Raw genomic sequence first — 26,989 nt, 5'->3', positions numbered from 1 at the left:
TAACTTTTATATTATTAAACATATATAAATTAATTATATAAAATTATTTTTGAATTTATATATATTCTAAATGCAAATGCTCTTCCAAAAGCTTCATATGAGAGCATTGAGCAAATAGCATTTGGAGAGCATTAGCATCATGTAAATGTTTTTCTAAATGTTTTTGTTATCATTGTTGATTGGATAATAAGAAGCATAATGCTAATGCTAATGCTCTACCAATCAAACCCCAAGTTTCCAACCCTGTTTATATGTAGCTTAAAAATGTATTTAACCGTTACTCTTTAGTTTCTTAATTCGAATAAATAGTTAAAACGGATTTAAAAATACTATAGTCTGTCTGCCCCAGCTATAGTTTTGTATTTATACTGCTATTATGTATTTATACTGCTATTATGAGTACTCATGAACACTCCAATGTTTGTTTCATCTTTTAACCGATTGTTTATGTTGGCCGAAAAACTAATTATTCATAACCTGAAAACCAGATTAGTGTTAAGTATAATAAATAATGAGTTATATATCTTTCCGCGGATTTGCAGCTTGCCTTTTAGCTGTCAACTTTTTCTCTGGATCACGCTTTACCTATTGGCCTCTACTACTACGACTTTCAATTCATGTGTACTGTATTAATAATTTAACTAGATCTTAACGACTTTCAATTGGTATTTATTTTATGTTTTTAGTTTTCATTTTGTATTAAATGATATATTTGTAATCTTTGATCATAAATTTAGATCAAAAACTAATTTTTTGCAGTTATAAAAAAAAAATTATAATTATAATAAAATATTCTTATATAAATTCAATTATCATAATTAAAATAGTATAGGTGTGGATCATAATGCTTTCGAATTCCAAATATTTGGAATTTTTATTAATATAAATTTGTTAAGAAAATAATCTCACTCGGTATTTAATTTTAAATTTTAATTTTTGTGTGTACTAAATGTTATATTTGTAAATGTAATCATATTAAATTAAGTAATTTAATAATTTTGCATTTAACGTAAAATGTATCACTGATACTGGAGATCATTTAAACAAATCTAACATCTATGATTAGATGTATGTGTAAGAAATATATATATATATATATATAAATTTGAATAATCTATGCCAAAAACTTAAAATTAACATAAAAATTTGGTTTGGTTCGAATATTAAAAAATAGTGATGGCACAATAATTTTCTTACCATATGCGATTTTTATTATCATTAAATGTGGTAAATTTAGAATTAGGAAATGTATTTATTAAACTGAAAAGACAGCAATTAATAAAACTATAAATAATTTCGAAATTGATTTAATAGAGAAGGAAAATTAAATTTTATATTTGGACAACACATTAACTCAACTGAAAAAGACAAACATTAAAATAGGTAACTTAATTTATATTAAGACATCACATTAACTCAACTGAAAAAGAGAAACTTTAAAATATGCAATTTAATTTATATTAGGACATCATACTAACTCAACTGAAAAAGACAAGTATTAAAATAGGTAAGTTATTTAATTTTCAGTGGCATAGTAGTGTAAATAACTTTGAAAACTTAGGGGTAATTTATATGAATACTTTTTTTTTAATAATATAGATACCAAACAAAAGGCATGGAAAAAAAGTCTCTTATTGCATTGTTTGGAAAACTATATATTTAAAGATTTATTATATTTTAAAAAAGAATAGTCATAGGTCTATTTCGGATATGTATTATTACTCTGTTCTTTAAAAAAAAAAATTTGTGGTCAAATGGAACACCGAATACGATTCCACATTCAAACAAACTGTGTTCTCTATTCAAAGTCCAAGATGAGATTAGTTGATTTTATTATTAAACTTATATGATAAGATTTCTTCATCTCCCAAAGTTGACAGAACTTATCCCCGTGTAAACATTATTTTGTCACCCCTCATCAACGACAAGAGCTTCTTGTAACGTTGAAACTTCTACAGAAAATATGATAATAGTGTAAAATCAATAGATTCGATCTAACAAACAAAAAATGAAAAATAAGCATACTGCTACATTTAGATTTCTTTAAAAGTAAAAAAACTACGATCATCAGAAAGATTCTCCTTTATTCATCTATCTTATTAAAACAGAAACATTTTGTTGGACCTAACATTTATTTGTAAGTTTTTAAATTAAATACATCTTTATACTTTATAGTTAAACATACATTAAATCACTAATATTCCTTTCTTTATAATACTATCCATGTTTCCAAACAATATACTTATTTCTTTATAATACTATCAATGTTTCCAAACAATATACTTATTTCTTTATACTAATATCAATGTTTCCAAACAATATATTTTTTATACTACTATCAATGTTTCCAAATAATACAATAATTAATCTTAATTATTTTATATCTATCATTTTCTCTTTAAAATTTTGTAGAAACGTCATAATTTCATAAATTGCAAAATAGTGAACTTTAAAATTTCGATTATAAGATTACAAATTATGAAACTTTTACAATTTAAATCCAATTAGATTACATATCGGTCATCCATCAGTTCAATCGGTTAGTCTCGGGTTTTAGTGATTTTTTAATATGAATATTTTAAAAACATAAATTGAATTGTCAGATCTCCGGATTAACCGGTATAATCACAATCGGGTTGAATTTAAAAATACTGATTTAAATACAAAAATATTTTAAATACACATTCTTTAAAAATTACCAAAATATTTGTTAAATTATTAGTAAAATTTTTCATCGTAAAATATCCCGCGCTTCAAAAGCGCGGATCAAAATCTAGTTATTTTATTAAACTTTTGAATTCGATTTTGTCCCCAATACAAGACAAAATAAATTGTTAAGAACTCCGTCGGTTCATCCATTATAAAATAAAGTCAAATTATTAACGTGGCAATTAAATATTGGTAACACGTCAGTAAGTTGAAAGCGAAAGAAAAAAACATCGACGTTGAAACCAAACCGGTAAGAAAAGACATAACACCACCATGTCTGTTGTTATTGTTATTGTTAGCTTTGGTCCTACACAGCCAAACAGAGAGAAGAAGCACTATTAGAAGAAGAAGTAGATCAAAGACTTAGTCCTAACCTTAGATTAATCATAAGAGAGCATGCGAGAGACTTGAAGATTATCATCATCAACAATGGGTTCTACTTTTTTCTCAATCACGTGACTTTGCAACTTTCTCTTCTCTCCCTCTATCTCTCCGTCGTGTCCATGGCGGTGGATGTTGAATCCGTGCTTCAGTTTCTCCGACGTAACGGCTTAACGGAGGCTGAGTCTGCTCTCAGAGACGATATCAACGAGAAAAACCAACTCGCTTCTTTCGACTTCGAGAAGTTCCTGTTCCCGATTCCTCCGCCGATCAGAACCACCGTCGAAGTTCCCGTCGATAACGGGTCGAAGTCATCTTCTTCCGACGACGACGAGTTTGTCAGCTTGGACTCTTCCACTTCCGGCTTCTGTTCTTCTTCCGGTAACATTTAGACCAAATCTTGATTCAACACCTGCTCTGTTTCTTGATTCTTGATTCTTGATTCTGATTTCAACACATGGAAGCTCAAATGCAGGTTTTGTGAATCCGTATGGAGATGGCTCATCATCATCATCTGAATCACAGTCTCAATTCGGTACGGCTCGTGCATATCCAGAGTGGAGTGAGTTTTACTCGCAGACCAACAACGAAGAGACAGAAGAAGATGAGTTCATGTCTCCTGCTTTTAGAGAATGTGATTTCTTCATCTGCCCTGCTACTACTACAACACAGGATAAGTTCATCACTGATAACCAGTTCGAGGACAAGCTTGGTGTCTACGATAAATCATCAGAAGGATCTCAAACCGAAACAAGTCTTGATTACTTAGATAAGACTTTTCTTGTTAACACTGTTGAGGATGACTACATTGGTTTGCAATTGGATGATAAAACCGCTCAACTCGAAGAAGAAGAAGAAGATGCAAAAGACAATGATGATTTGAAGACCGGTGATCAAGTGAATGTAACAGATGAAGAAGTTAATGTTGTTCATGACCTTGACGAAGATGAGTATGAAGTGTTTGATCTTAGAATCATTCACTGGAAAAATAGGTATGATGATACTAACTTTAAAGGGGTGTAATTTGATGGAAATCAGGACTCGTCATTGGCCTATAGCCCCTAAAGTTTTAGGAAAAAAAATTATATACATATAAGCGTTCAAATTTGTAAAAAAAAATTATATAAACTTTCACTAAATTGTCTATAGTCCTCAAAATCTCAAGATCGGCCAGGGATGAAACGAAATGTGTAATGATATGTTGTGGTGCGGTTTACAGGACGGGGTTCGAAGAGAACAAGGATCTACCAATTGTGCTGAACTCAGTGATTGGAGGAAGATACTACATTACAGAATACATTGGCTCAGCTGCATTTAGCAAGGTGGTTCAGGCTCAAGATCTACACAACGGTGTCGATGTTTGCCTCAAGATTATCAAGAACGACAAAGATTTCTTCGACCAGAGTTTAGACGAGATCAAACTCCTAAAGCATGTTAATAAGCATGATCCTGCTGATGAGCATCACATCTTGCGCCTCTATGATTACTTCTACCACCAAGTAAGAGAGCTCTTAAAATACATAAATATCGGTTTAAGTCTTTTAATTCTTGAGAATCTGTAAACAGGAGCATCTGTTTATCGTCTGTGAACTACTCAGAGCAAATTTATACGAGTTTCAAAAGTTCAACCAAGAGTCCGGAGGAGAACCATACTTCAACTTAAGAAGACTTCAGGTTATAACGCGACAGTGTCTGGATGCTCTTGTGTTCCTTCATGGACTAGGAATCATACACTGTGATCTCAAACCAGAGAATATACTTATAAAGAGTTACAAAAAATGCGAGGTGAAAATCATTGATCTTGGAAGCAGTTGTTTCCGCTCTGATAGCTTGTCATTGTATGTACAATCACGTTCCTATAGAGCTCCTGAAGTGATTCTTGGACTTCCATATGATGAGAAGATTGATTTGTGGTCTCTTGGGTGTATTTTAGCAGAGCTTTGCTCTGGTGAGGTACTGTCTCGTTTTCCATTTAAAAGCTTGTCTATATAAGAGGAAGTAGTAACATGAGTTCATGTGTTGTTCATCAGGTTCTCTTTCCGAATGAAGCAGTAGGGATGATATTGGCTCGGATTGTTGGGGTTTTAGGTCCTATAGAAACGGAGATGCTAGAGAAAGGTCAAGAGACGGATAAATACTTCACCAAAGAGTTTGATCTTTACCACCTAAACGAGGTAATTTTTATCTTGATTTAGCTGAAAGAAGTAAGACCTTGTAGATTGAAACTGATTCATTGTTGTGTTGGTCTTATAGGAGAGCAATGAGGTTGAGTATATAATCACAGAAGAATCTTGCTTGGAAGATCAGTTACATGTTAGTGATGAACTGTTCTTAGATTTTGTGAGAAGTCTACTTGAGATCAATCCATTGAGACGTCCAACAGCTCTTGAGGCACTTGACCACCCTTGGCTCTCTTCTTCTTCTTACAACTGATTTTTGAGTTTTTTTATTGGCTTCTTTGTGTTGCCTTGTTCTGTCTGATTCTTTGTTTCTGTTCTGTTTTTCTTTCTTGATCTTGATTGTGTTTTTGTTTTGTAATTGTGAGATTATTTGTGTATAGAACTGTTTACATTAATTTCACATTGTAAATAAAAGATTTTATTTGGTTGGTCTATAGATCCAAACTTTAAAAAAAACGAAATATTGGACCAACGACCATGATGTTAATACTCTGATGACAAAATAGGATACATCATTCATTGTGTCTACTCTCTGTACCAAATACCAATAATGGGTTGTGGTAGTTGGAACAAACTTCTAATGTAGCATATACTGTTATACATATCATCAGAAATACTACAAAAAAATACAACAAACAAAGCAATTATAAGTTGTTTCTTTTTGCATATCATTTTATTGACTATATGCATTGAAAATGTCAAAGGTGTATAATACGAAAGTGATGTGCTGAAAAACGAATATTGATGAAAAATTGATCTGTCATAATAATATTTTAGGTTTGCTATTGCATATAGACTAAAAACAAAATAATAAAACCATATATGTCGATAGAAATTAAGTTCTGTTTAATAAAGATAAATACTTTTAAGAATGCTACTCCCTCCGTTTCGAATTATATGTCGTTTTGGAGCAAAATTTTCGTTTCAAAATAAGTGTCGTTTTATGATTTCAATGCAAAATTTATTGACTTTTTAATCTAATCTATTTTTCTATTGGTTGAAATCTAATTAGGTGTATTGGTAATGATGTTTTTATCTAGTAAATATACAAAATTAAATGTTTTATTAATCTGTGTGCCGAAGTCTAGAACGACAAATAAATTGAAACGGAGGGAGTATTTCGTATAAATATGGCTAAATTTCAAATATCTATATATATAAAGTACAGTTTCTTCTCTCCTGGGCGCGCCACGTCAGCCACCACGTCACAAACTCGCACTCTGTAAAGCCAACACGCGTCCTGCTTCTAATACTCACCGTTTCATTTATTATGTTTCGCAATATATTTGGGCTTTAGTTGTAGTTAGATAGTGTCTTTAACTTTTTAGAGCCCACCCATATCATAAGAGATCAACTTCACCTACGTAAAACGCTGCACTTTACTTTTAGGGTTAGATCCATCTTCTTCTCCGCATCTTGCGTATCGATTAGGGTTGCACAAACGATCTTACAACTTCTTCATCAATGGTGACCATCGACATCTAGGTTTCATCGCCTTCTCTGAGCTCTGATCAGTTCAGCCGACAATAGAGATCCAGAAGGGTTATTTGACGAATCTCTGAATCTAGATGCCTTCGTGTCGTTTGGCTTGAGTGGTTCCAGAACCGTTACGGGAGGCATTGATTCATTGTTATTATTTTATTAATGATTGTCTTAACTTCTTTGACCCACTCATCTTCCATTTTCCAGGCGATGGTTCTTCAACTATAAATATGTGAGGCTTCACCCCGTGAACATCATTCCTACAAATCTTGATAACTCTTGGAACTTTTTTTTACAGTGGAATGATTTTGGTTACGTTTATTGATTTGGTTTTTGTTTGTTGATGTAAGATATCGTTTATTAATTAGAATTCTTGAGTTTAGATGATTTTGATTTAGTTTTTGATTTTGTTTTTATTTGTTAATGTAAGATGATTTTGGTTCTGTACATTTATAAAGCTTTAGATGATTTTGATTTCGTTTATTGATTTTGTTTTTGTTTGTTAATGTTAGGTTATTTTGGTTCTGTTTATTGATTAAAAAAGCTTGAATATTGTTTGATACCGTGTGGGGTTGAAGGTTGTTGATGAGACTAACAGATTTGTTTTGATACTCTGTCTTTTATAGGCCGGAGGTGTTCAGAACCGGGAAGATAGTCGGCTCCTCTGTTTATTACTGACATTGTTGGCAAGACATACACATTCCATCTCAGCGTGACCAGTTTAAATTACACTGCAAAACATCAGACCTTCACAGTCTCACTCATCTTTGACGAGCGTCAGTTGATGGGGAGTCTACATGATCTTCGTCAATGTTAAGGTATTATGTTCTTGAAACTCATAAACAGCTTATCTGAAAAATATTTCTGGCATTGAAACTCATAAGCTTGCTTCAAAACTCGGTATTAAGATCTGTATTCAAACTCTGTTGAATGATAAATCTTGAACCCGTTGATTGATTCGGCTTTTTTTATACATGTGTTACAGTCAACACTCATGCCATCCACCATGAATGTAAACCGTTTCACCACCTTCATACACCGTCTCAGCATAGATCTATATGTGTCAACGGTAATCTGGTAATGAGAGTAAATCTACCTTTGAGACAGGTTCCTCACAGCTTAGCCAACTCACTTGATAAGGTAAAAGTATTTGGCGTAATTACTTAATATGTTCAAATTTCTCATTCTCTTTCGTATTATGCTTTTGAGTTTCACTGAAGGCTTTTGTGTATCACTGATTCTCCTATAAGAGAAAAGAAGCTTTGGTTGTTTAGAAATGAATGCCTATTAAAATTTTAATTAATTGTAACAGAGATGTATTATACTAAAATACTTACCATTATTTGTTTCTTTGGTGAAACAAAAGATTCTCATCGTTATCTGTTTACAGGTTGACTTGCTATGCAACAGTTTTGACGAGTGAACAACAGTTCACTGGAGAAGAAGAATAGGAGACTTGACTCAGATTCACGCTGCTGTCTCTGTAGCTGGTATGGATGCATGTTACTGCTGTTGCAGGAGCACCCGCTGTGTCTTCCAGCTTTGGGAAGGATGAGAAAATGGCTAAATCAGAAGTAGCAGTTGCCGCGACCCGTGCAGATGCTCTGTATATGCAGGCTGCTGAAGTGATTAGAGCTAAGCGAGAGCATTTGGCCTTCCGAAGAAGGGATTCACAGTCTAGGAGAAACCTTCAAGATTGTAAACAATGAGAAGAGCGGGAGAGTAACTTATCAGAAACTCAAAAAGCGTTGTTGAAAGATTTGATACCAATCTTGACAACTTGGACATCAGTGACCTGCCACAATGCTTGGATCCGTAGCTGTTGTAGGTCTAATTTCTTAAAATTTTCCATCAAAAGTTCTGATTTTGTATCTTACCTTCTGTCAAAAGTTCTGATTTTGTATCTTACCTTCTGTGTAATGATGAAATTTTTTTTAATACAATCGGCTTTGATCATTAACTTTTACAACATCTTCCCATAAGGTGTTTTGATAATTGAAGTTTTTTGTTTAAGCTATAGCATCTTCTTCTGCGTTCAGAAGCTCAAACTATGACCTTATGTGATTTTTTTAAGTTTTTACATTCTTTTCAGTGGGTCTATATGATGAAGGGAGATTGAATTTGGAGCTTGAGGTTTTGACTGATAAGTGTCTGCATTGAACTTATTTTTCAGGACCAATCAGACACTGTTGTCTTCATCAAAAGATATCAGTAAGGAGATGAATCACAAAGGAGGACAAGTAATCTAAAGTTTGGAAGTTTAGCGTATGATAATAACATTTACTTGGGATATTATTCGTTCTTCGTCCTTTTATACTTTTGTAATGTTATGAACAAACAACGAAGACATGTGGGAGACTTCAATAACTTAAACAAAAACAAGCGGAAAATGCACACAAAACTTTGTCTATAAAAATGCACATAAAATATAAAAAGGAAAGAAAAAAGAACTCTTACAGCAAACGTACACCATAGAATGAAAGACAACCTTAATAGAGCTCATAATTGTAACACAAACCCAGATTTAGTGGCCAATATCTACAAAACTTAACATTTGGTTAAACTACTAAAATCTGGTACTGTAAAACGATTAGAACTCCACAATTGTCTTAATCAAAAAATATATTACATTCAATTTTAAGAAAATACTAGATTTTGACCCGCCCTTAAAAGGGCGGGTATTATTTTCACTTTTATAAAATATATCATTTGTTTGTAATTATTGAATGTTTTTATCTTATTAAAATCTTCTTTATAATAAGTTCGACATATAGATTCTCTCTGATAAACTATGTGTTTTTGGCTTTATTTTATTCTCTTTCTAATAAATATATTTATTTGGCTTGTTGTTAAAATAAATAATTTTAGAACGCAAATGTATAATACTTTTATATTGATATTTTGTTTAAACAATGTGACATATTTCTATATTAATTAAATATTTACATTGTAATTTAATTTTTTATACAAATAAACATATTTGTGTAGTTTGTTGTTAAAAAATGATTTTGAATGCAAATGTACAGTATTTTTATATTGATTATTTTGTTATGTGCAACCATTCTTTTTTGTTCAAATATAAATCATTTTCAAATACTTTCGTTATTTGAATATTTTTAGTTTCCTATACATCAGAACAAAATTCATACAGACCCGGGGAATTCAATTTGAAACTCACACATAAATTTATATCCAAAAACAAAAAAAAATCTATACCCGAAAAATTGACCAGTACCTAAATGGGTACCCAAATATTTATTTCTAACGGATTCCGTAAACAAATAAAAAATATTTTATGTGTTCGGCTAAATTAAGTAAAATATAAAATTTTATTCAGTAATATTTGTAAAATATTAATAATGATCAATATATGAATATTGATTTGTTTCAATAAGTTATGGAATTGTAATTAATGAATTTAAATTGATTTGAAATGCAGTGGTAAAATCTGTAAATAAAAAAAATACAAAAAGAAGTGCCTAAAAAGAAATATCAAAACCCAAAAAATATATACCCGAAAGAAACGACCCGTACCTAAATGGATACATGAATGTATATGCCTAACTGATTTTGTAAGCAAATAGAAAATATTTTTATGTGCTTGGCTAAATGAATATTTACTAATATTTTTACAATATTAATAATGATCAACATATGAATATCGATTTGTTTAGATAATTTTTGAAGTTTTAATTAATTAATTAATTTAAATTGATTTTAAATGCAATGGTAGAATCTATAAATAAAAAAACACAAAAAGGAAATACTAAAAAGAAATTTCAAAACCAAAAAATCTATACCCGAAAGAAACGACTCGTACCTAAATGGGTATCCGAATGTTTATGCCTAACTGATTTTGTAAAAAATAAAAAAAAAATATTTTTATGTGATTGGCTAAAATAGATGAAATATTTTTTTAATAGTAATTTTACATATTAATAATGATCAATATATGGAGACATCAATTTGTTTAGATAAGTTTGGAATTATAATTAATTAATTTAAATTGATTTTAAATGTAGTGGTAAAATCTGTAAATAAAAAATTACAAAAATGAAATACCTAATTTTTTATAAATGCAATGACTAAATGTGTAAATAAAAGAAAGTAAATATACTGCTATTTATGTTTCCAAACAATTCTCATTTAATATTGTTATCCATGTTTCCAAACAAACCTCATTTTTAAACTGCAATTCATATTTTCAAACACTCCGATTTTGTATTTCAACTTTAATAATATAGATTACTCAAATCTTGAAAAAAATACAATAATGAAAAAACTAAAATAATATAACTAAAAACAAATAACACAATATAAAATTCCATGGCATCTTGAAATACTTTACCACTTATGCAATTTGTTGGAGACTTAACTAATAGATTTAGTTCATCCGTCAAAATTTTCTTTCTAAGACCATATATTATTTATCCTAAATTTAATTATTTAAAACCTTTAGAAACTTCTAAATCAACGTGCCATTAACCAATACTATTAGGGATGGCAAAACAAGAACCGAATTGATTCATCCCGAATCAACTGAACCGAAACCGATCTAAACTGAACTAAAACAAATCTAAAACAAACCAAAATCTATTATCACCAGTTCAGTTTAAGATTCTGAACCGAGTTAAACCGAATACCATGAAACCAATGTATTTTTATTATTATTTGAATTAAACATATTAGCAATATACAAATACTTCTAGAACCGAATTAACTAAACCGAACTAATAAAATACCCAAAGTGCCCACACCTACTACAAAACCTTAAAATCATTTTTTTATGAACTTTAACCTTAGCCTTAAAATCATTACATAAACACACACAATGTAAATATACCATTTTAAAATTTCTAATTCTGTTTTATATTTCAATATTTTGTGTTATTTTAATTAATTCCATATACAAATTTTGTATTATATCATCTAGATTTAACACACACAAAGTATATCAAATATTCCTACTAACAATATCTGAAATTAAAATTTATAAAATTTAACTAAGATAGTATACTACATATTTATTAATTATTTTTAAAATATTAATTTTTCAGTACACTTACAAACAAACTTCAATTCTAACACACCTGCAGATGGCATTTCAAAGCTACTAGATTCAGTTCTAGAGCTTAAACCAAAAAGTATCATCACTGGTGTATAAATTTCTATTCTTTACTGCGTCCTTAACCGTTCCTATGTCTTTGTACGCAAGGTCATCTGATTAATATGTAGAATAGAGTTCGATTTTTTTTTTTTTTTTTTGAGCAACTTCGAATAGAGTTCGAGTCAGTTAACTAATGTTGGATAAACATATAAAGACACTAAACAAAACAAGTGTTAGCCGTTGGTAGAATCCCATCTAGGCATTATTTCATGGAACTAGAATAATAGACTTTAATGTTATTTGACAAATTTTAAAAGTATAAATGAAACGGTTGTATGTCATTGGTGAAACAAAATAGACCAATACATAAAGGAAACAATAAATATAAGAAAAAATTATAAGTTTGTTTTTATGATATATATAAAATATCTTAGCTTATTCTATACATCTAAGTAAACAAATAATATTTTAAAAGGTTGCATCGTGAATTTCAAAAAAAAAAAAACTTTGAACATAAATACACAACTGATATGAGAGAAAAAAGTATACATCACAGTCTGAGTAAGAGACACATTATAATATAACCTAACACAGAACATATAAAAAAAATAGATAACATAAACCAAAACAAATAGATCATCAACTCTATATACCAAAACTAAAATAGAACAATTTTAACTATAATCTACTGTAAAAACTAAATTTAGTTAAAACATAAGATAATTCACTAAAGTATATAAAATTAAACAACATATGTGAATTATTTACAAGTTTGATTATAGTTAAACAAAATATGTGAATTTATTTCCAACTTTAATATAAAATTCCATGGCATCTTGAAATACTTTACAACTTTCTATTAAACCTTTTAACAAGCAATAAAAATCATATTTAAAAAAATAACAAGTAATATTAATTTTTAAAAAATCAATACTGATTTTTTCAGATAATTTAGTTTATTTAAGTCTTCAAATACAATAACATGTACACAATTTAACTAATATTTATATTTTGAAACAATAAAAATTTATATTAAATATTTTTTCAAACTATTTAATTTTTTTGTTATTTTCATCCCGCCCGTAGGGCGGGCCGGCCCTAGTATATATATATATATATATGTGATTAGAAAAGTTTGACATTATTGCATGTCATGAAATCTTGTATTAAAATATGTTAAACCGATTAAGCAAAAACTATTAAATTGACACTATATGTTTCTTAACTATCTGGTCAGCTTGATATATTACTGCATTTCCTGGATATTAATAATTAACGTAGTTTCGTATTTAGTTGTATATATATTATTCATATCTGAGTGTTGCCAATATGTTGACAATGATCTTTCTAATTTCTATAGCCTATATGGGAAAGTCAATTAAGAAAGTAGCTATTGGTAGTGTTTCTAAATTAAGTAGTCTGAGATCTGAAACATGTATTTACAGGTAGTTCTCGACTTGGAATAGACATTAGTAAATTCGTATGAGACGTCTAGTCTAACTGCTAATTTACGTACAGAAATTACTGAAGCTGGATTGGATTGGTAAGAGCTAGAATGCATATCATCAACCAAGTTTTTTCTTACATAACAAATGTTTCTCTGTCTTTAATTCACTTAATTTAATTGCATTTGTTCGTGTGCAAATAATCTCACTTTCCTGAATGAAAAATCAATGCCAAAATTCGACCCGGTCTATATATAGATGATCGATTATCTATGACCAAAAAAAAAAAGATTATCTATGACCTACTGGACTTGTCAGTATCAACCATCTTTTATGCTTTATAATATTTAGTCTAAAACGCCCATAATTAACTCATTTTTTTGGTAAATTTTCTCTTCGTAGACAACAAAAACACCCATAAGTAGCATACACAAAACTATAACTAGAATCTTGAAAGGTTGCCTCAATCAATTCCTCGTGAAAAGACACTAATTATAAATTGATAAACCTAAAAACCACTTTTGTACCTATCTTTCCACTACCAAAAAAAAGAAGAAAAAAAACACTAAGAAATAACCCTAATTAATTTGGTCAGAGATCTTCTTACCCAGCGGTTCCGTTATTGCAGAGTACTTAGTCTTTTCAATAACGAAGCAAAGCTCACGAGTCTCTCTGTGCCTAAACATCCAAATATGTAGAAAATCACAATGCTCCTCGAGATTGCATGCATCCACGAACCCTTTCCATCCCGAAGTCAACACAGGCTGGCCCTTGTTCCACATCTTGAACTTCATCTCCCGAACCACATTCCCTGGTCCATACACCGTAACATCAAGCCCTTCTGTCAATCGATGAATCTCAGAAACTGTTAAAAGAGGACGCATCTTTTTTTTCACTTGATTCTTCCCTAACAAGAGTCTGCGTAGATCATCCTTCACGTCACTCACCGTAACCTGCTTCTTTATCGGTTCACTGATTTGCTCCACCATGTCAGCAACATCATTGGGTATATTCTCCGCCGGGTCGGGCTTAGCTAGGTTCCATGCCTTAATAATCGTCATGGTTTCCTTGGACTTCTCTGCCTCCTTTTCAGCTTTAGAATTTTTATTAGACGATTGTCTAGTTACATCTTCAGCTTTAGACTTTTTATTAGACGATTGTCTAGTTACATCTTCAGCTTTGGGACTTTTTATTAGACGATTGTCTAGTTACATCTTCAGCTTTAGACTTTTTATTAGACGATTGTCTAGTTACATCTTCAGCTTTAGACTTTCTATTAGACGATTGTCTAGTTACATCTTCAGCTTTGGACTTTTTATTAGACGATTGTCTAGTTACATCTTCAGCTTTAGACTTTTTATTAGACGACTGTCTAGTTACATCTTCAGCTTCTTCTCTTCGATGATATATTTTATCTCGGCTTAGTGCTACTAATGTTTCCGCAGCTTCTATATCTTCTGGTGTTATTATAACTTTTCTGGTTTCATCTGTTGAAGTAGCCATGATAAGCTCTCGCGTTTTCTCTATCTTTCTCTGTTTCTCTTTAGCTGAGAATGCAACAAGTCTGCTAGGGCTTTCTCTTATTTCTATTGTGAGAATGCTTACATAATTTTCACCTTCGAACAAGAATATATATATAAAATAAATTTGTTTTTCTTTTTTTCTTAAATTCGTAGATAAACTTCCTTTTGTGCTACTTTTTTCCTTTTATTGTTTTTTTTTCATTGAAATACATAAAAGATTTGAACAATTATCGAATCTAGCTAGATGGTATTGATCATGTTTGATGATGATATATCAATTAGTAAATTATCTCAATTTATTTTAAGTTGATGGATTAATTTATTAGACTGGTTGACGAGTACTTCATAGTAAAAAATATTACAAATAAAAATTGTTAAATAAAATCCATGATGGAAAAAATTGTTGGGATAAAGATCCCACATTGGAAATATGAAAGGGACATTAGTAATATATAAGGGACTTGGGTCACACCACTAATTGCCAATTGGTTTTAAGTGGAAGCCCAAGAAACTTATCATGGTATCAGAGCGGCCCAATACCCTGACCCTTTAATCCGGTCCGGACAGTGGCCCGATCAACCCATTAGCTGATGGCCCAGAGAAGGCTCAGTTCTCCGAGATTGCTAGAGAATAAAAGCATTGTCTCGGAGGGGTACGATGGATTCACGAGATTATACTATTATACTACTTAGGTTTTTTGGGAGAATGTGAGATTATACTATTATACCACTTAAAACCAATTGGCAATTAGTGGTGTGACCCAAGTCCCTTATATATTACTAATGTCCCTTTCATATTTCCAATGTGGGATCTTTATCCCAACACCCTCCCTCGAGATAATGGTGCGTATAACCATTAATCTCGCGAATCCATCATACTCCTCCGAGACAATGCTTTTATTCTCTAGCAATCTCGGAGAACTGAGCCTTCTCTGGACCATCAGCTTAATGGGTTGATCGGGCCACTGTCCGGACCGGATTAAAGGGTCAGGGTATTGGGCCCGTTCTGATACCATGATAAGTTTCTTGGGCTTCCACTTAAAATCAATTGACAATTAGTGGTGTGACCCAAGTCCCTTATATATTACTAATGTCCCTTTCATATTCCAATGTGGGATCTTTATCCCAACAAAAATCTTCAAACAGTTGGCGAAATATGTTTTTATAAATACTTTGTTTCATCTAGTTCAGCTAAACGAGAAAGGTAAATTGTTATATTATAGTATTATTATTATTTTTTATTATTATTTTTTTTTTGAAAACTAGTTCAGCTAGATGTTATATATATATATATATATATATATATATATATATATATATATATATATATATATGTGTGTGTGTTTGATATCATTGCATGTCATGAAATCTTGTTTTAAATATGTTAAACTGATTAAGCAAAAACTATTAAATTGACACTATATGTTTTCTTAACTATCTGGTCAGCTTGATACAGTATATTACTGCATGTCGTGAATATTAATAATTAATGTAATTTCTTATTTATATATATATATATATATATATATATATTCATATCTGAGTGTTGCCAATATGTTGACAATGGTCTTTCTAATTTCTATAGCCTATATAGGAAAGTCAATTAAGAAAGTAGCTATTTGGTAGTGTTTCTAAATTAAGTAGTCTGAGATCTGTTGACAAAAAAAAAGTAGTCTGAGATCTGACACATGTATTTACAGGTAGTTCTCGACTTGGATTAGACATTAGTAAATGCGTATGAGACGCCTAGTCTAACTGCTAATTTACGTACACAAATTACTGAAACTGGATTGGATTGGTACAAGCTAGAGTGCATATCATCAACCAAGGTCTTTCTTACATTTAACATTTACACCAAAAAGGTCTTTACATAACAAATGTTTCTTTGTCTTTAATTCACTATATTTAATTGCATTTGTTCGTGTGCAAATATTCTCACTTTCCTGAATGAAAACTCAATCCCAAAATTTGACCCCGTCTATAGATGATCGATTATTTATGACCTACTGGACTTGTCAGTTGTCAACCATGTATTTGTATGCTTTATAATATTTGGTCTCCGTGACCTCACGGCTCATTGCCAGAACAAAAAGAATCTAAAACTGCCATACTTAACACAATTCGTAGACAACAAAAAAATGCCATAAGTAGCATACACAAAAGCTATAACTAGAATTTTGAAAGGTAGCCTCAATCAAATCCTCGTGAAAGGACACTAATTATAAGTTGATAACCCTAAAAACCACTTATGTTCCCCTACCAAAAAAAAAGAAAAGAAAAAACGCACACAAACAACTCATGAAAACCCTAATTAATTTGGTCCGAGATCTCCTTAGCCAGCGGTTTCGTTATTGTAGAATAGTTAGTCTTCTCAATAACGAAGCAAAGCTTACGAGTCACTCTGTGCCTAAACATCCAAATGTGTAGAAAATCACAATGCTCCTTGAGTTCACATGCATCAACGAACCCTTTCCATCCCGAAGTCAACACAGGCTGGCCCTTGGTCCACTTCTTGAACGTCATATTCTGAACCACATTCCCTGGTCCATACACCGTAACATCAAGCCCTTCTCTCAATCGCTTAATCTCAGAACCTATTAAAAGAGGACGCATCTTTTTATTCACTTGATCCTTCCCTAACAGGAGCCTACGTAGATTATCCTTCACGTCACTCACCCTAAGCTGCTTCTTTATCGGTTCACTGAATCGCTCCACCAAGTCAGCCACATTGCTAGGTATATTCTCCACCGGGTCGGGCTTAGCTAGGTTCCATGCCTTAATAATCATCATGGTTTCCTCGGAATTGTCTACCTCTTTACACTTTTCTTCACCTTCTTCTCTTGGATGATATCGTTTACCTTGGCTTAGTGCTACTAATGTTTTCGCAGCTTGTCTATCTTCTCGTGTTATTATAAAATCTGTGGTTTCCTCTGCTGAAGTCGGCATGATGAGCTCTCGCGTTTTCTCTGTTTCTCTTTAGCGGAGAATGCAACAAGTCTGCTAGGGCTTTTCTTTCTTTCTCTTATTTTTCTTGTGAGAATGCTTACATAAGTTTCACCTTCGAACAAGAATATATAAATAAAATAAATATTTTTTTTAATTCGTAGATAAACTTCCTTTAATCTGTGTGACTTTATTCCTTTTATTTTTATTTTTCATTGAGATATAGTCACTTATTTTCATTACACATACAAGATTTGAACAATTATCGAATCTAGCTATAGACCCGTGTTTGATGATATCATCAATTAGTGAATTATCTCAATTTATTTTAGGTTGATGGGTTAATTTATTAGACTGGTTGGTGAAATAGTAAAAGTATTACAAATAAAAATTGTTAAATAAACTATGATGGAAAAAACCTTCAAAAAAATTGGCAAAATACGGTTTTATAAATACTTTGTTTCATTTAGTTCCAGCTAAACGAGAAAGGTATAGTTCAGTTAAACTATTTACATTGTTCGTTTCGTTACCTATTTAGTTTTTTCATTTCAGCATCTTACTTATTTACTTTTCTCATTTCAGCATTTTACCTAAATTTTCTTTTCCATATCGGCATTTTTCCTATTTAGTTAATTAATTATGTTTTCTTATATAAAACAGCCGGTTTAGTTCACCCCATTGCCCAAGAAATCGTCTGTTTGTGACGAGTTAATTAGTACAATTTTTTTCCACTTTTATAAATAAAAAGACGAGAGAAGAAGAAATAAATTTATACTCGTTAAACCCTTATTATTTGACTCGATAAGAAAATGTTTGAAGGCGTGCTTCCTCGCTCTCAAATTCTCTTCTTCCAAAGCAAAGCTTCTTCTCTTTTCTTTCTCTTATAAAGTGGGCTTATTTTGGCCCATAGGCCCACTAATGATTTTTGTCTTACCCATTGCTAAAGCCTTCGTGAACAAAATACTAAACATACGGGCAAAACAAGTTGTTTTAATTTTTGAAGTTCTAAACGTTTTAATTATACAAAGATAAACATGTTAAATAAGAAAGTCAATATAGAAGATAGACGTGTCCCTAGTTGCGGATTTCCCCCTATATTTCCGGGAACTAATCATCAGTATTAGTTTTTCTGTTAATGATCATCATTATCATCAGTTTTAGTATCAGTCTGACTTTTTCAACATCAAACAAAGATAGATAAACACACACAAAATGAAGAATATACAGAGAAAGCAGCAACGATCTTCATCCGTGTTCACTGCGGCGACCTCCTCCGAGCTTCCTCAGTGTTATATTTTGTTTCTAGACCTAAAATTTCGTTTTCGTTATAAGAGATGTTCTTTTTGTATTGATCTAATTAGTGAATAGAGATTGATCACATTTTAAATTGTAATGCACGTCTCTTAGAAACTTTTGCTTCGAATTAGTTTTTTGCTCCTGCATTTTGGTTGGGAATGTTACACTTTACTTTCCTATGAATTATTATAGTGTTTAGTGAATCTACAGAAAGCCTTCTTCTTCGTCTATGTACTTGACTACTTGTAACATTTTTTGCAATCCAAGACTTTTTGTTAGATCGTTTTGTTTGTTTGTTGATTTGATCTCACATGTTTAATACCAGTGAAGAAAGTCCGAGCTTCAGAAACAATGGCTACCTTTCCTAATCCCAACTCTAATCCTGGATTGAAGAAGCTCGACGAGCATCTTCTTACACGTTATTACATTACAGGGTTAGAAACTTAAGACATTTCCCTTTTTGTTTTTTTAATTACAGAGCCCCAAAGATATCTTCTTTAATAAATTTGTCTCACTTTTGCCTTTCTGTTTTGATTTTTGGAACAACCAGTTGCATGCAGACCTGATATACTTTAAATGTCGACTAACGACTGTTTTCCACTATATATGTATATTTATACAGTCACAAGGCTTCAAAAGATGATATCACCGTCTACGCGGCTCTTTCAAAACCTCCACCATCGCAGTATGTGAACGTATCTCGTTGGTACAACCATATCGAGACTCTCTTGGGCATCTCGTACGTTCCTCCACTTGCCTTGCATGGATTTTTAAGGCTTTTTAAGCTGTTTGTATATTTGGATGATAGCGGTTTAGGATTTTAAGAAAGTGCTCCTTAGTTTCCTTTACTTGAGTACTTTGTTCATATCAATTTCTCTAACTGGTGTTTTTCTTTCCACGCAGTGGTATCTCTTCTCAAGGGAGTGGTGTCAGTTTTGCCACAGAACATGTGGTTGCTAATTCTAATGTACTCTAGCTGTTGTTTATTTGTCTACGAGAAACCATCTATTTGGCTCTTATAACATATGATTTATATATCATATGGTAGGATGGTATGGCTGTGGTGGTTGTTGATGATAATGACCTTGTCGGCGAAGATGCCGAAAAGGAAAAGAAAACTGCTGAAGAGAGAGCAGCTTCCACAAAGAATGAAATATGTAAGTTTCGGATTGAACACCTCTTCGTTTATCTTCTAATAGTTTATTCTTTGGACAGCTTGGGCGTCGGTTTTAATAGTCATCATACCGACGGATTGTCAGACCAACATGAAGAAGCTAGAGGAACGTGTAAGAACTATTCAAATGGAAGGACTGATTTGGGGAGCATGTAAGAGTTGGAAGGGGTCATCTCTAACACCTTCAACATGTTTCTAAATAAAGGTATACTAACATTAATATTCTGTAATATCTTAGCAAAACTTGTCCATGTTGGATATGGAGTCGAGTTGTTGCGGATCATAGCCACCTTGCCTACAAATGAGGAGATTGATGTTTTCGACGTACTCGTCGGTGACTATATATCTTATTTAGGGCGTTTCGCTGTTGAGACTGCCGGCTTGTATCAATGTGAGTTAATTTGTGTTATACTCTCTAGATAAAGATGCATTGGATCTTCCTCATTTTTATTTAATGGCAAAATCATCAGATCTGACTCTTATCAAGCCAAATGATGAGGAAGCCGACATGAAGAAGCTAGAGGAAACTGTAAGATCCATTCAGGTGGCAGGGTTGTTTTGGGGTGCATGTAAGTTACTGAATCTCTTAAACTTTCTACATTTTTCTGAATTATCAGGCCGTTTTATTTATAATATTCTGAAGTCTCTCATTATTTGCTACAGCAAAGCTTGTCTCAATTGATTATGGAATCAATTTGTTGGGGATTGAGTGCACAACCGTTGGACACCTTGTTCTTGGACGCCTAGTAGGTTTCAACACCATTTTCAAAGAGAAAATAGTGGATCATCCGTATGTCCAGAGCTGTCAAACTCTCAGCTTAAACAGAATATGTAAGTTTCCAAAATCCATTTGTAAGCTCCCTGAATGTTAGTTTTTTATATAAACTAATGCTAAAGATGTGTTGTATGGGTGTATTGTGAGGTGAAGGTAACGGAATCACAGAAGAGGAATCTGATTCTATGGTATTCTCAATGGTTTATTATCTGTCCACAATTCATGGATTATATAGTATTGCTTATATAATATATTGTCTGTACAGTCTTATATATTACTGCTTCGATATCGTAGGATAATGCTGCCGATGATGATGATGATGTTAACCTTTTTGGTGAAGAAAGAGCAGGTTCTATTTTGTACACTGGTTGTCACCCTTTGTAAAAGATTTTAAAAGTCATAAATATTTTAATATGACTTTTACTAATTTTTTTGCTAATTTTTTTGACAGCTGGTAACTCAGGGTTAGTGCTTCGAAAGCTGAAAGGTGACAAGCCCGACATAAAGAAGGTAGAAGAAACTGTAAGATCCCGTCATACGGAAGGAGTTGTATGGGGCACATGTAAGTTGATTAATTTCTTACACCCTTATATATCTGGCATATTTTACAATGTATACTATCTTCTGGATTTTACAGCAAAGATTTACAATGTTGGCTATGGATTCAACTATTTGCGGACCATATTCACCATTGTTGACGACCATTTGTGTCTCGATACTGTCATTAGAAACACTGGCGGTATCCCCTTGAACAGAATATGTAAGCACATTTTAAACTCCTAGAAGTTTTTTTTGTAAAAAGGCTTAACTTCTCGAAGTTGTTGATGTGAAGTATGTTTTGTATTAAATCTTGGATTTAAAAATTGATGCAGAGTACCGAGAAAAACCTCCAAGAGGAAGCTTTATTGGAGATCTTTTTCTTTTGGAAAATATTTTCAAAATAAAAACAGACCATTTAATAAGCTAGAGTATCATCACCCTGATGTAAGGATTATATACATCTCTGTCATGAATTAATTCAATAAGTAACAGCTTTGCAGATTCCAAGTATGGATCATCGTATATTAGATTTTACATATTGAACATAACGTAGACTCTATAATTACATTTTCTTCAATATGATACTATTGGAGATATCAGAGAAAAGATCCATTTGATCTTCAAGCTAACATTATACAATACCTCAAAAGCTTCTTTTTTTAAAGAATGGTTCGAAGATGAAACCAAATCATTCGAAGATGAAACGCATAAGTAGCTTTACTGATTTCATCTTCTCTCCCTTCTTATCATACAAAGGCACAGATCGAATCCCCGGTCTTAATTCTGAAACAGGCAAGCATGTTTGTCCACCAAAGTCATCTTTATCAGACATATCGTACTCACTGACTTCGATCCTAAGCAGTGCAAGCTCTGGAACTGTTAACGGGAAAATGAATTCCTCATCCCAAATTGGATACCAATTATCTTCAATTACTCTCGTCTTCCTCTTTGCATTATCTGCTGGCACACCCACAATGTACACCTACAGAAGCTCACAAAACCGCAGTCTGGTAAAGTTTTCTAAAAGTTTGAAGAGTGTTAGAGAGACCCAATGTGGTGAAGTTGATAGTACCTTAGTGTAGAAATCAGGAGGAGAATATGAGTCGAAATGAGTGTGACTGAAGTCTAGACGCCATCCATCTCCCATATACACTTTCACCTATTGAGAAACCGTATCAAAACATATATGACATTTGATATGTTAAAAGTCATCCTTTGAAGTATGTAGATTGTTGTTGGCTTGCCTTTAACGTTTCTTTTACAGGAAGTTTCTTTCTAGGGTCAAATACTTCATCATGAAACCCTTTCTTCATCAAGAAGTTAGGTTTCTTGACATATCCACAACCTCCGTTGGCTCTAAACATGCCATGCATCAACCACAATGATTTCCCATATCCCTATAATCAGAAAAGATTTGTTATACAGAGATCTATCAAGTGTCTGTAAATGGAGAATGAACACATATAGGATCATGCATAAACCAAGGCCAAAAAGGTAGCTTAAGAGTCAAGGTATCCTTAGCCCCTTGTTACCTGCATATTGAATGCAATCATTTGTGCTCCATGAGTCCAACCAATAAGTGGTTTGTAGTTTGAGGAGTTAAATCTTGTCCCTTTTGGGTATATCCGAAGTATATTCCTCTGTGTAAACCTAGAAGACAACATATTAGAGTTTAAGTTGCGTGCATCTCAAGTCTGTTAAAAGATTATGATTTTCAATTTAGTTAGTATTACCTTACAACATCCTGACTGTTGGATGAACAAGTCCTGTCAAGTTCCTGCTCGCTTAAACTCAAACGTCTCACTTTATCAACCACAACTTTCATCTCTTCTTTCACTGTTCCCTTTGGTTTCCCAGCATGAATGGTGATCAATCTTTTGTAAGCTGGTTTCTGATCTTCACTAGCTTCTTCTTCCTCTTGATCACTATCAGTCTAACATATAACCCAAACTAAGTTACAAAAACATTAAAGAATGTATTAAGTTTTTTTTTTGTTACCTTGTTTTCACAACAATCTTCGTTAAACAAGATACTTTCTAGTGTTTGAATCTCCTCTGTTCTAGGTGATTCTTCCTCTGACGATGGAGATGCATTATTATTATTTTCCTGCTGTTTAACAATAGGGTTCCTTGATTCAAGATACTCTTTAGGCGGTTTAGTTGAGATCATTATCCGATGTAGCAATGAAGCAGGAGAAGGAAACTCTGCTAAGCTTTCTGATTCAGGGTAATATAGCATTTCTCCAAATATCTGCGTAGCCATCTAAACAAAGAAAGAAACAAAAAAAAACTCATAAAAAAAATTCAAACTGTTGAATTCAGATTTATCATAGGATCAAACAATATCTATAGAATGGCTCATGTTAAATTCAGATCTATCATAAGTTTCCAACTTAAAATCAATTAAATAGTAAGTGTATCTGATTATGTTTTTCATAATATTAGTTAATTACTTTCTTTAACTATCGAATGTGAAATTTCATTAGATAAATTCACAAAGAAAGATAATATTGTGTTACCTCAGCGACTTTGGCTTGAAGATCAGCAGTAAGATGATCCTCTAACGTGATGATAACGGGATAAGGTGAGCTAGAAAACGCGTAATCTCTAATCGCTTTCAAGCAACTAATCAGCGGTACAGGCGTTGTGAGCGTTCTGAAGATATATAACAAGAAACCAATCTAAAAATGTTTTCTGTAAGGAAGAAACAAGAAGAGACAAAGGGTCTTTTTACCTTCCATGAAGAACATTGATATCTGTTCCAGTAGAGTTAGGCCAAAGATCAAGCTCAATGACACGAACTCCTCTTTGCAAAGCTTTGATCACAGGGACTTCGCTGCAATCGCTGCTTAGTTGATTCCCCGTGAGATACGAGTTGTGTCCCGTGTATATAAAGTAATGCGACAATGGGGCCGACATGTCTTGATGCACCTGTCTCAACACAACACAAAACATTTGTTGTAATAACAACGTTTCAAGATTCAAGAAAATCAAGATTTGAGGTTTTTGTGTAAGTGTTTACGTGAGGCGTGATGGGAGGATTGAGATCGTCGTAAAAGAGGAAGTTGAAGAAATCGTCTAGGTCAAGTCCGTGGCGTGTGAACCGCGTGACGTGGTGTCTCCGTCGTATGACGTCGTCGATTAACCGTTGAGCCTCGGCGACGGTGGTTCCTGAATCGCCTTGGTGGTCGTCGAGGAAACAACTGAGCTGCTCTGCCCCCATAACGCCTGATGATGCGTCTCCGTCGCTGGAATCTCCGTCGCCTCCTCCTCCACCGCAGCCGACGGCGAACTGGCAGAAGGCGTCACGGACGTCGTCGGTGGGTTGGACTTCGTTGATCTTGAACTTACGGTTGAAGCATTTGAACATCTTGTAGTTGTAACTGCCATTGTCGTAAGATTCTGTTTTCTTCTCCTTCCCCATTGTCAAATATTTTTTTTTATTATTTAGGGGTTTCTTGCGAATCAAGGAACTTGTTCTTCGGAAATCGAAGAACTGAGATTTGGTGATTCCGAGATTGAAGAGAGGAGAAGGGAGAGTTCCTACAAAACAGGAGGCTTTGAAGCGGGATCGTTTGTCTTTTTGTAATTTTTTTTTTAATTTTCGTTTCACTCTTTTTGAAAATTCTTTCCTTTTCGTTTTTATTTTCTTTTTGCTAAAACTGATTTTGTGAAAAGGTAAAATAAAAAATCTTATAATACATATGCTTCCTCATTTCCTAGGAAAAGATATGTTCAAATTACTAATAACAGTAATTCTTAATTTTAGTCTTAATTCTTTTATTTAGTAAAGGTTCTTTAATTTCTCTTACTAATATGAACTATATGTATTTAGTTATTTTTTTCAAGTATCTGGGAATAACTTTCATAGTTTCTTTAATCATCTCATCATCACGGTGATTAGGGATTTTGATTTGTTTTGCACATATTGTTGATGTCACTTTTTGGCAAGTAGATACACTCTAATAATTTTCATCTGATTATATATGCATGCAAATGTTATATGAGCATATTTGATGTATGTTGTGGCAAAAGTATTGAAGATCTAGGTTAAAGCAAAAAGTACTGAAAGGTAGGTTTATGTTTGTACACTGTGAAATTGATGAACAATGTAGAGACTCGAACTTAAGTTATGTGACTTAAGCGCCAACTAACCAAGTGGGGACCATAAAAAGTACCGCATGCTTGTTTCATGTGTGTTTTACATGTCGGCTTTACGAGCTTGTGATGCTCTTGAACTGTGTCCATGCAACCTGATCGTTCCTGATGTGTAGACGCGAAAGCCGTTACTGGACGAGACAAGTTTGATGCCTTTGTGTATATTAGATTTGGAGAAAGCTTTGTAGCATCTACGATAGTGCTTGGGCACATGTACTGGTTTGACGAAACATGCCTTTTCGAGGTGAGGAATTGCGTGAAGATGGGAAGGAAGATGGATGATAAACTCTCCAAAGTCATCAGTCACAGCTTTAATCCAGTTCGATCTCTTTTTAAAACCAGTGTGGCACTTGACGGCAACAGTGGCCCCTTTAACATGTCGCTACTCTGATTAGTCATGAAAACATAAAAGCTCATATGCAAAGATACATGTATAGAGAATACCTGGAACAGGGGAGTTGCATAGAAGAGAACCGGTGATAACCACAGAGGAGAGTTTGTGTTCTCCATAGCCATTCATCTCAGCCATCTCTATTCTGCTCCAAAACTTGTCTGCAGCTACGGATTCTCCGTTGAAGAAGGCAAAGAAGAAGAATAAGATGAAGAAGATCTCCATATTTTAAAAGTCTAAATATGTTTACTTTGCTTAAGAAATGAAATAAGCATGTGTGTATGAGGAGGATGTATGTAAGTAGTGGAAATGGTCAATTTGCCGACTCCATTTGATTTTATTATTCTTTGTCTGATATCAATATGTTATTTTAGCTAACTACATTTGTCAAAATAATGTAGTAGTTAGCAGAAACAACACCAAGAAAGACTGATCAGTTCGGCTCCATTTGTGGGTTTGGTCAGTAAGCATTAAGCCACCATTGGCTAAAGGGTTTGTTGGAACAAAACCATATTTGATTACTAGGGCCGACCCGTGCTACGCGCGGGCTTCTGATTTCTGATGTTGTTAATTTGTTGTCTAATTGTGATTAGAGGTAATTGTGACGAATATTATTAAAATGTGTTAGTTTTTAAATGAATTGTATATTGTTGAAGTGGTTATTTTAGTGTTTTCCATTATTTATCTGGTTTCTAAACTTTTATTGTTGTTGGGTAATGGGTATGGCCGTCGGAAGCTTGGTTGTAGTGTTAACGTTTAATACTATAGGATATTGGACGGTGGTGATGTAAAATATTATCCATGTTATAAACCCATTAAGTTGCATCATATGGTTTTGATGTGCGCATAGCCCATAAGAAATTTAGTTATGCCGTTGTTAACCAATA

General features: G+C 32.9%; 6 protein-coding genes across 9 annotated transcripts; 2 read left to right on the top strand and 4 right to left on the bottom strand.

Moving 5' to 3' along the window:
- Positions 1-2,989: 2,989 nt before the first annotated feature.
- LOC108805850 (serine/threonine-protein kinase ppk15) lies at positions 2,990-5,702 on the top strand. The gene is made up of 6 exons (XM_018577815.2): positions 2,990-3,471; positions 3,566-4,082; positions 4,310-4,589; positions 4,657-5,043; positions 5,121-5,264; positions 5,344-5,702. The coding sequence occupies exons 1-6, from the start codon at positions 3,213-3,215 to the stop codon at positions 5,521-5,523; spliced, it is 1,767 nt and encodes a 588-aa protein (XP_018433317.1). The 5' UTR covers positions 2,990-3,212; the 3' UTR covers positions 5,524-5,702.
- A 7,975-nt stretch (positions 5,703-13,677) lies between these two features.
- On the bottom strand, positions 13,678-15,842 carry LOC108808800 (putative B3 domain-containing protein At4g03170). Its single transcript, XM_056987447.1, has 2 exons — positions 15,608-15,842; positions 13,678-14,508 (listed from the first exon to the last, which is right to left on the bottom strand). The coding sequence occupies exons 1-2, from the start codon at positions 15,840-15,842 to the stop codon at positions 13,883-13,885; spliced, it is 861 nt and encodes a 286-aa protein (XP_056843427.1). The 3' UTR covers positions 13,678-13,882.
- Positions 15,843-16,990: 1,148 nt separating this feature from the next.
- LOC108808799 (putative B3 domain-containing protein At4g03170) lies at positions 16,991-17,878 on the bottom strand. The gene has a single exon (XM_018580898.2). It carries the CDS (start codon positions 17,770-17,772, stop codon positions 17,134-17,136), a length of 639 nt encoding a protein of 212 aa, XP_018436400.2. The 5' UTR covers positions 17,773-17,878; the 3' UTR covers positions 16,991-17,133.
- Positions 17,879-18,904: 1,026 nt separating this feature from the next.
- Positions 18,905-22,042, top strand: LOC108808798 (uncharacterized). 4 transcript variants are annotated; one of them, XM_056986809.1, is made up of 14 exons: positions 18,905-19,057; positions 19,391-19,499; positions 19,688-19,804; positions 19,969-20,017; positions 20,114-20,222; positions 20,281-20,391; positions 20,478-20,630; positions 20,710-20,808; positions 20,903-21,070; positions 21,168-21,214; positions 21,309-21,363; positions 21,466-21,576; positions 21,652-21,774; positions 21,887-22,042. In XM_056986809.1, coding segments are annotated over exons 1-14 (1,329 nt in total). In that variant the 5' UTR covers positions 18,905-18,981; the 3' UTR covers positions 21,889-22,042. The 4 variants fall into 4 exon arrangements, with proteins under 4 accessions (XP_056842789.1, XP_056842788.1, XP_018436399.2 ...); XM_056986808.1 differs by having other exon boundaries at positions 19,969-20,032; positions 21,887-22,041; XM_018580897.2 differs by having other exon boundaries at positions 19,969-20,032; positions 21,168-21,202; positions 21,887-22,040.
- A 13-nt stretch (positions 22,043-22,055) lies between these two features.
- Positions 22,056-25,060, bottom strand: LOC108809915 (phosphoinositide phospholipase C 6-like). Its single transcript, XM_018582048.2, has 9 exons — positions 24,576-25,060; positions 24,288-24,484; positions 24,073-24,208; positions 23,553-23,816; positions 23,288-23,487; positions 23,087-23,204; positions 22,799-22,951; positions 22,627-22,713; positions 22,056-22,536 (listed from the first exon to the last, which is right to left on the bottom strand). The coding sequence occupies exons 1-9, from the start codon at positions 24,975-24,977 to the stop codon at positions 22,243-22,245; spliced, it is 1,851 nt and encodes a 616-aa protein (XP_018437550.1). The 5' UTR covers positions 24,978-25,060; the 3' UTR covers positions 22,056-22,242.
- Positions 25,061-25,565: 505 nt separating this feature from the next.
- LOC108830892 (uncharacterized) lies at positions 25,566-26,348 on the bottom strand. The gene is made up of 2 exons (XM_018604464.2): positions 26,156-26,348; positions 25,566-26,080 (listed from the first exon to the last, which is right to left on the bottom strand). The coding sequence occupies exons 1-2, from the start codon at positions 26,325-26,327 to the stop codon at positions 25,755-25,757; spliced, it is 498 nt and encodes a 165-aa protein (XP_018459966.1). The 5' UTR covers positions 26,328-26,348; the 3' UTR covers positions 25,566-25,754.
- Positions 26,349-26,989: the final 641 nt, after the last annotated feature.

The sequence above is a fragment of the Raphanus sativus genome, chromosome 6 (genome assembly GCF_000801105.2).
Source record: "Raphanus sativus cultivar WK10039 chromosome 6, ASM80110v3, whole genome shotgun sequence".
Classification (NCBI taxonomy): domain Eukaryota; kingdom Viridiplantae; phylum Streptophyta; class Magnoliopsida; order Brassicales; family Brassicaceae; genus Raphanus; species Raphanus sativus.
The sequence above is the reverse complement of the archived record's forward strand: the minus strand, read 5'-3'. Positions and strand labels throughout refer to the sequence as shown.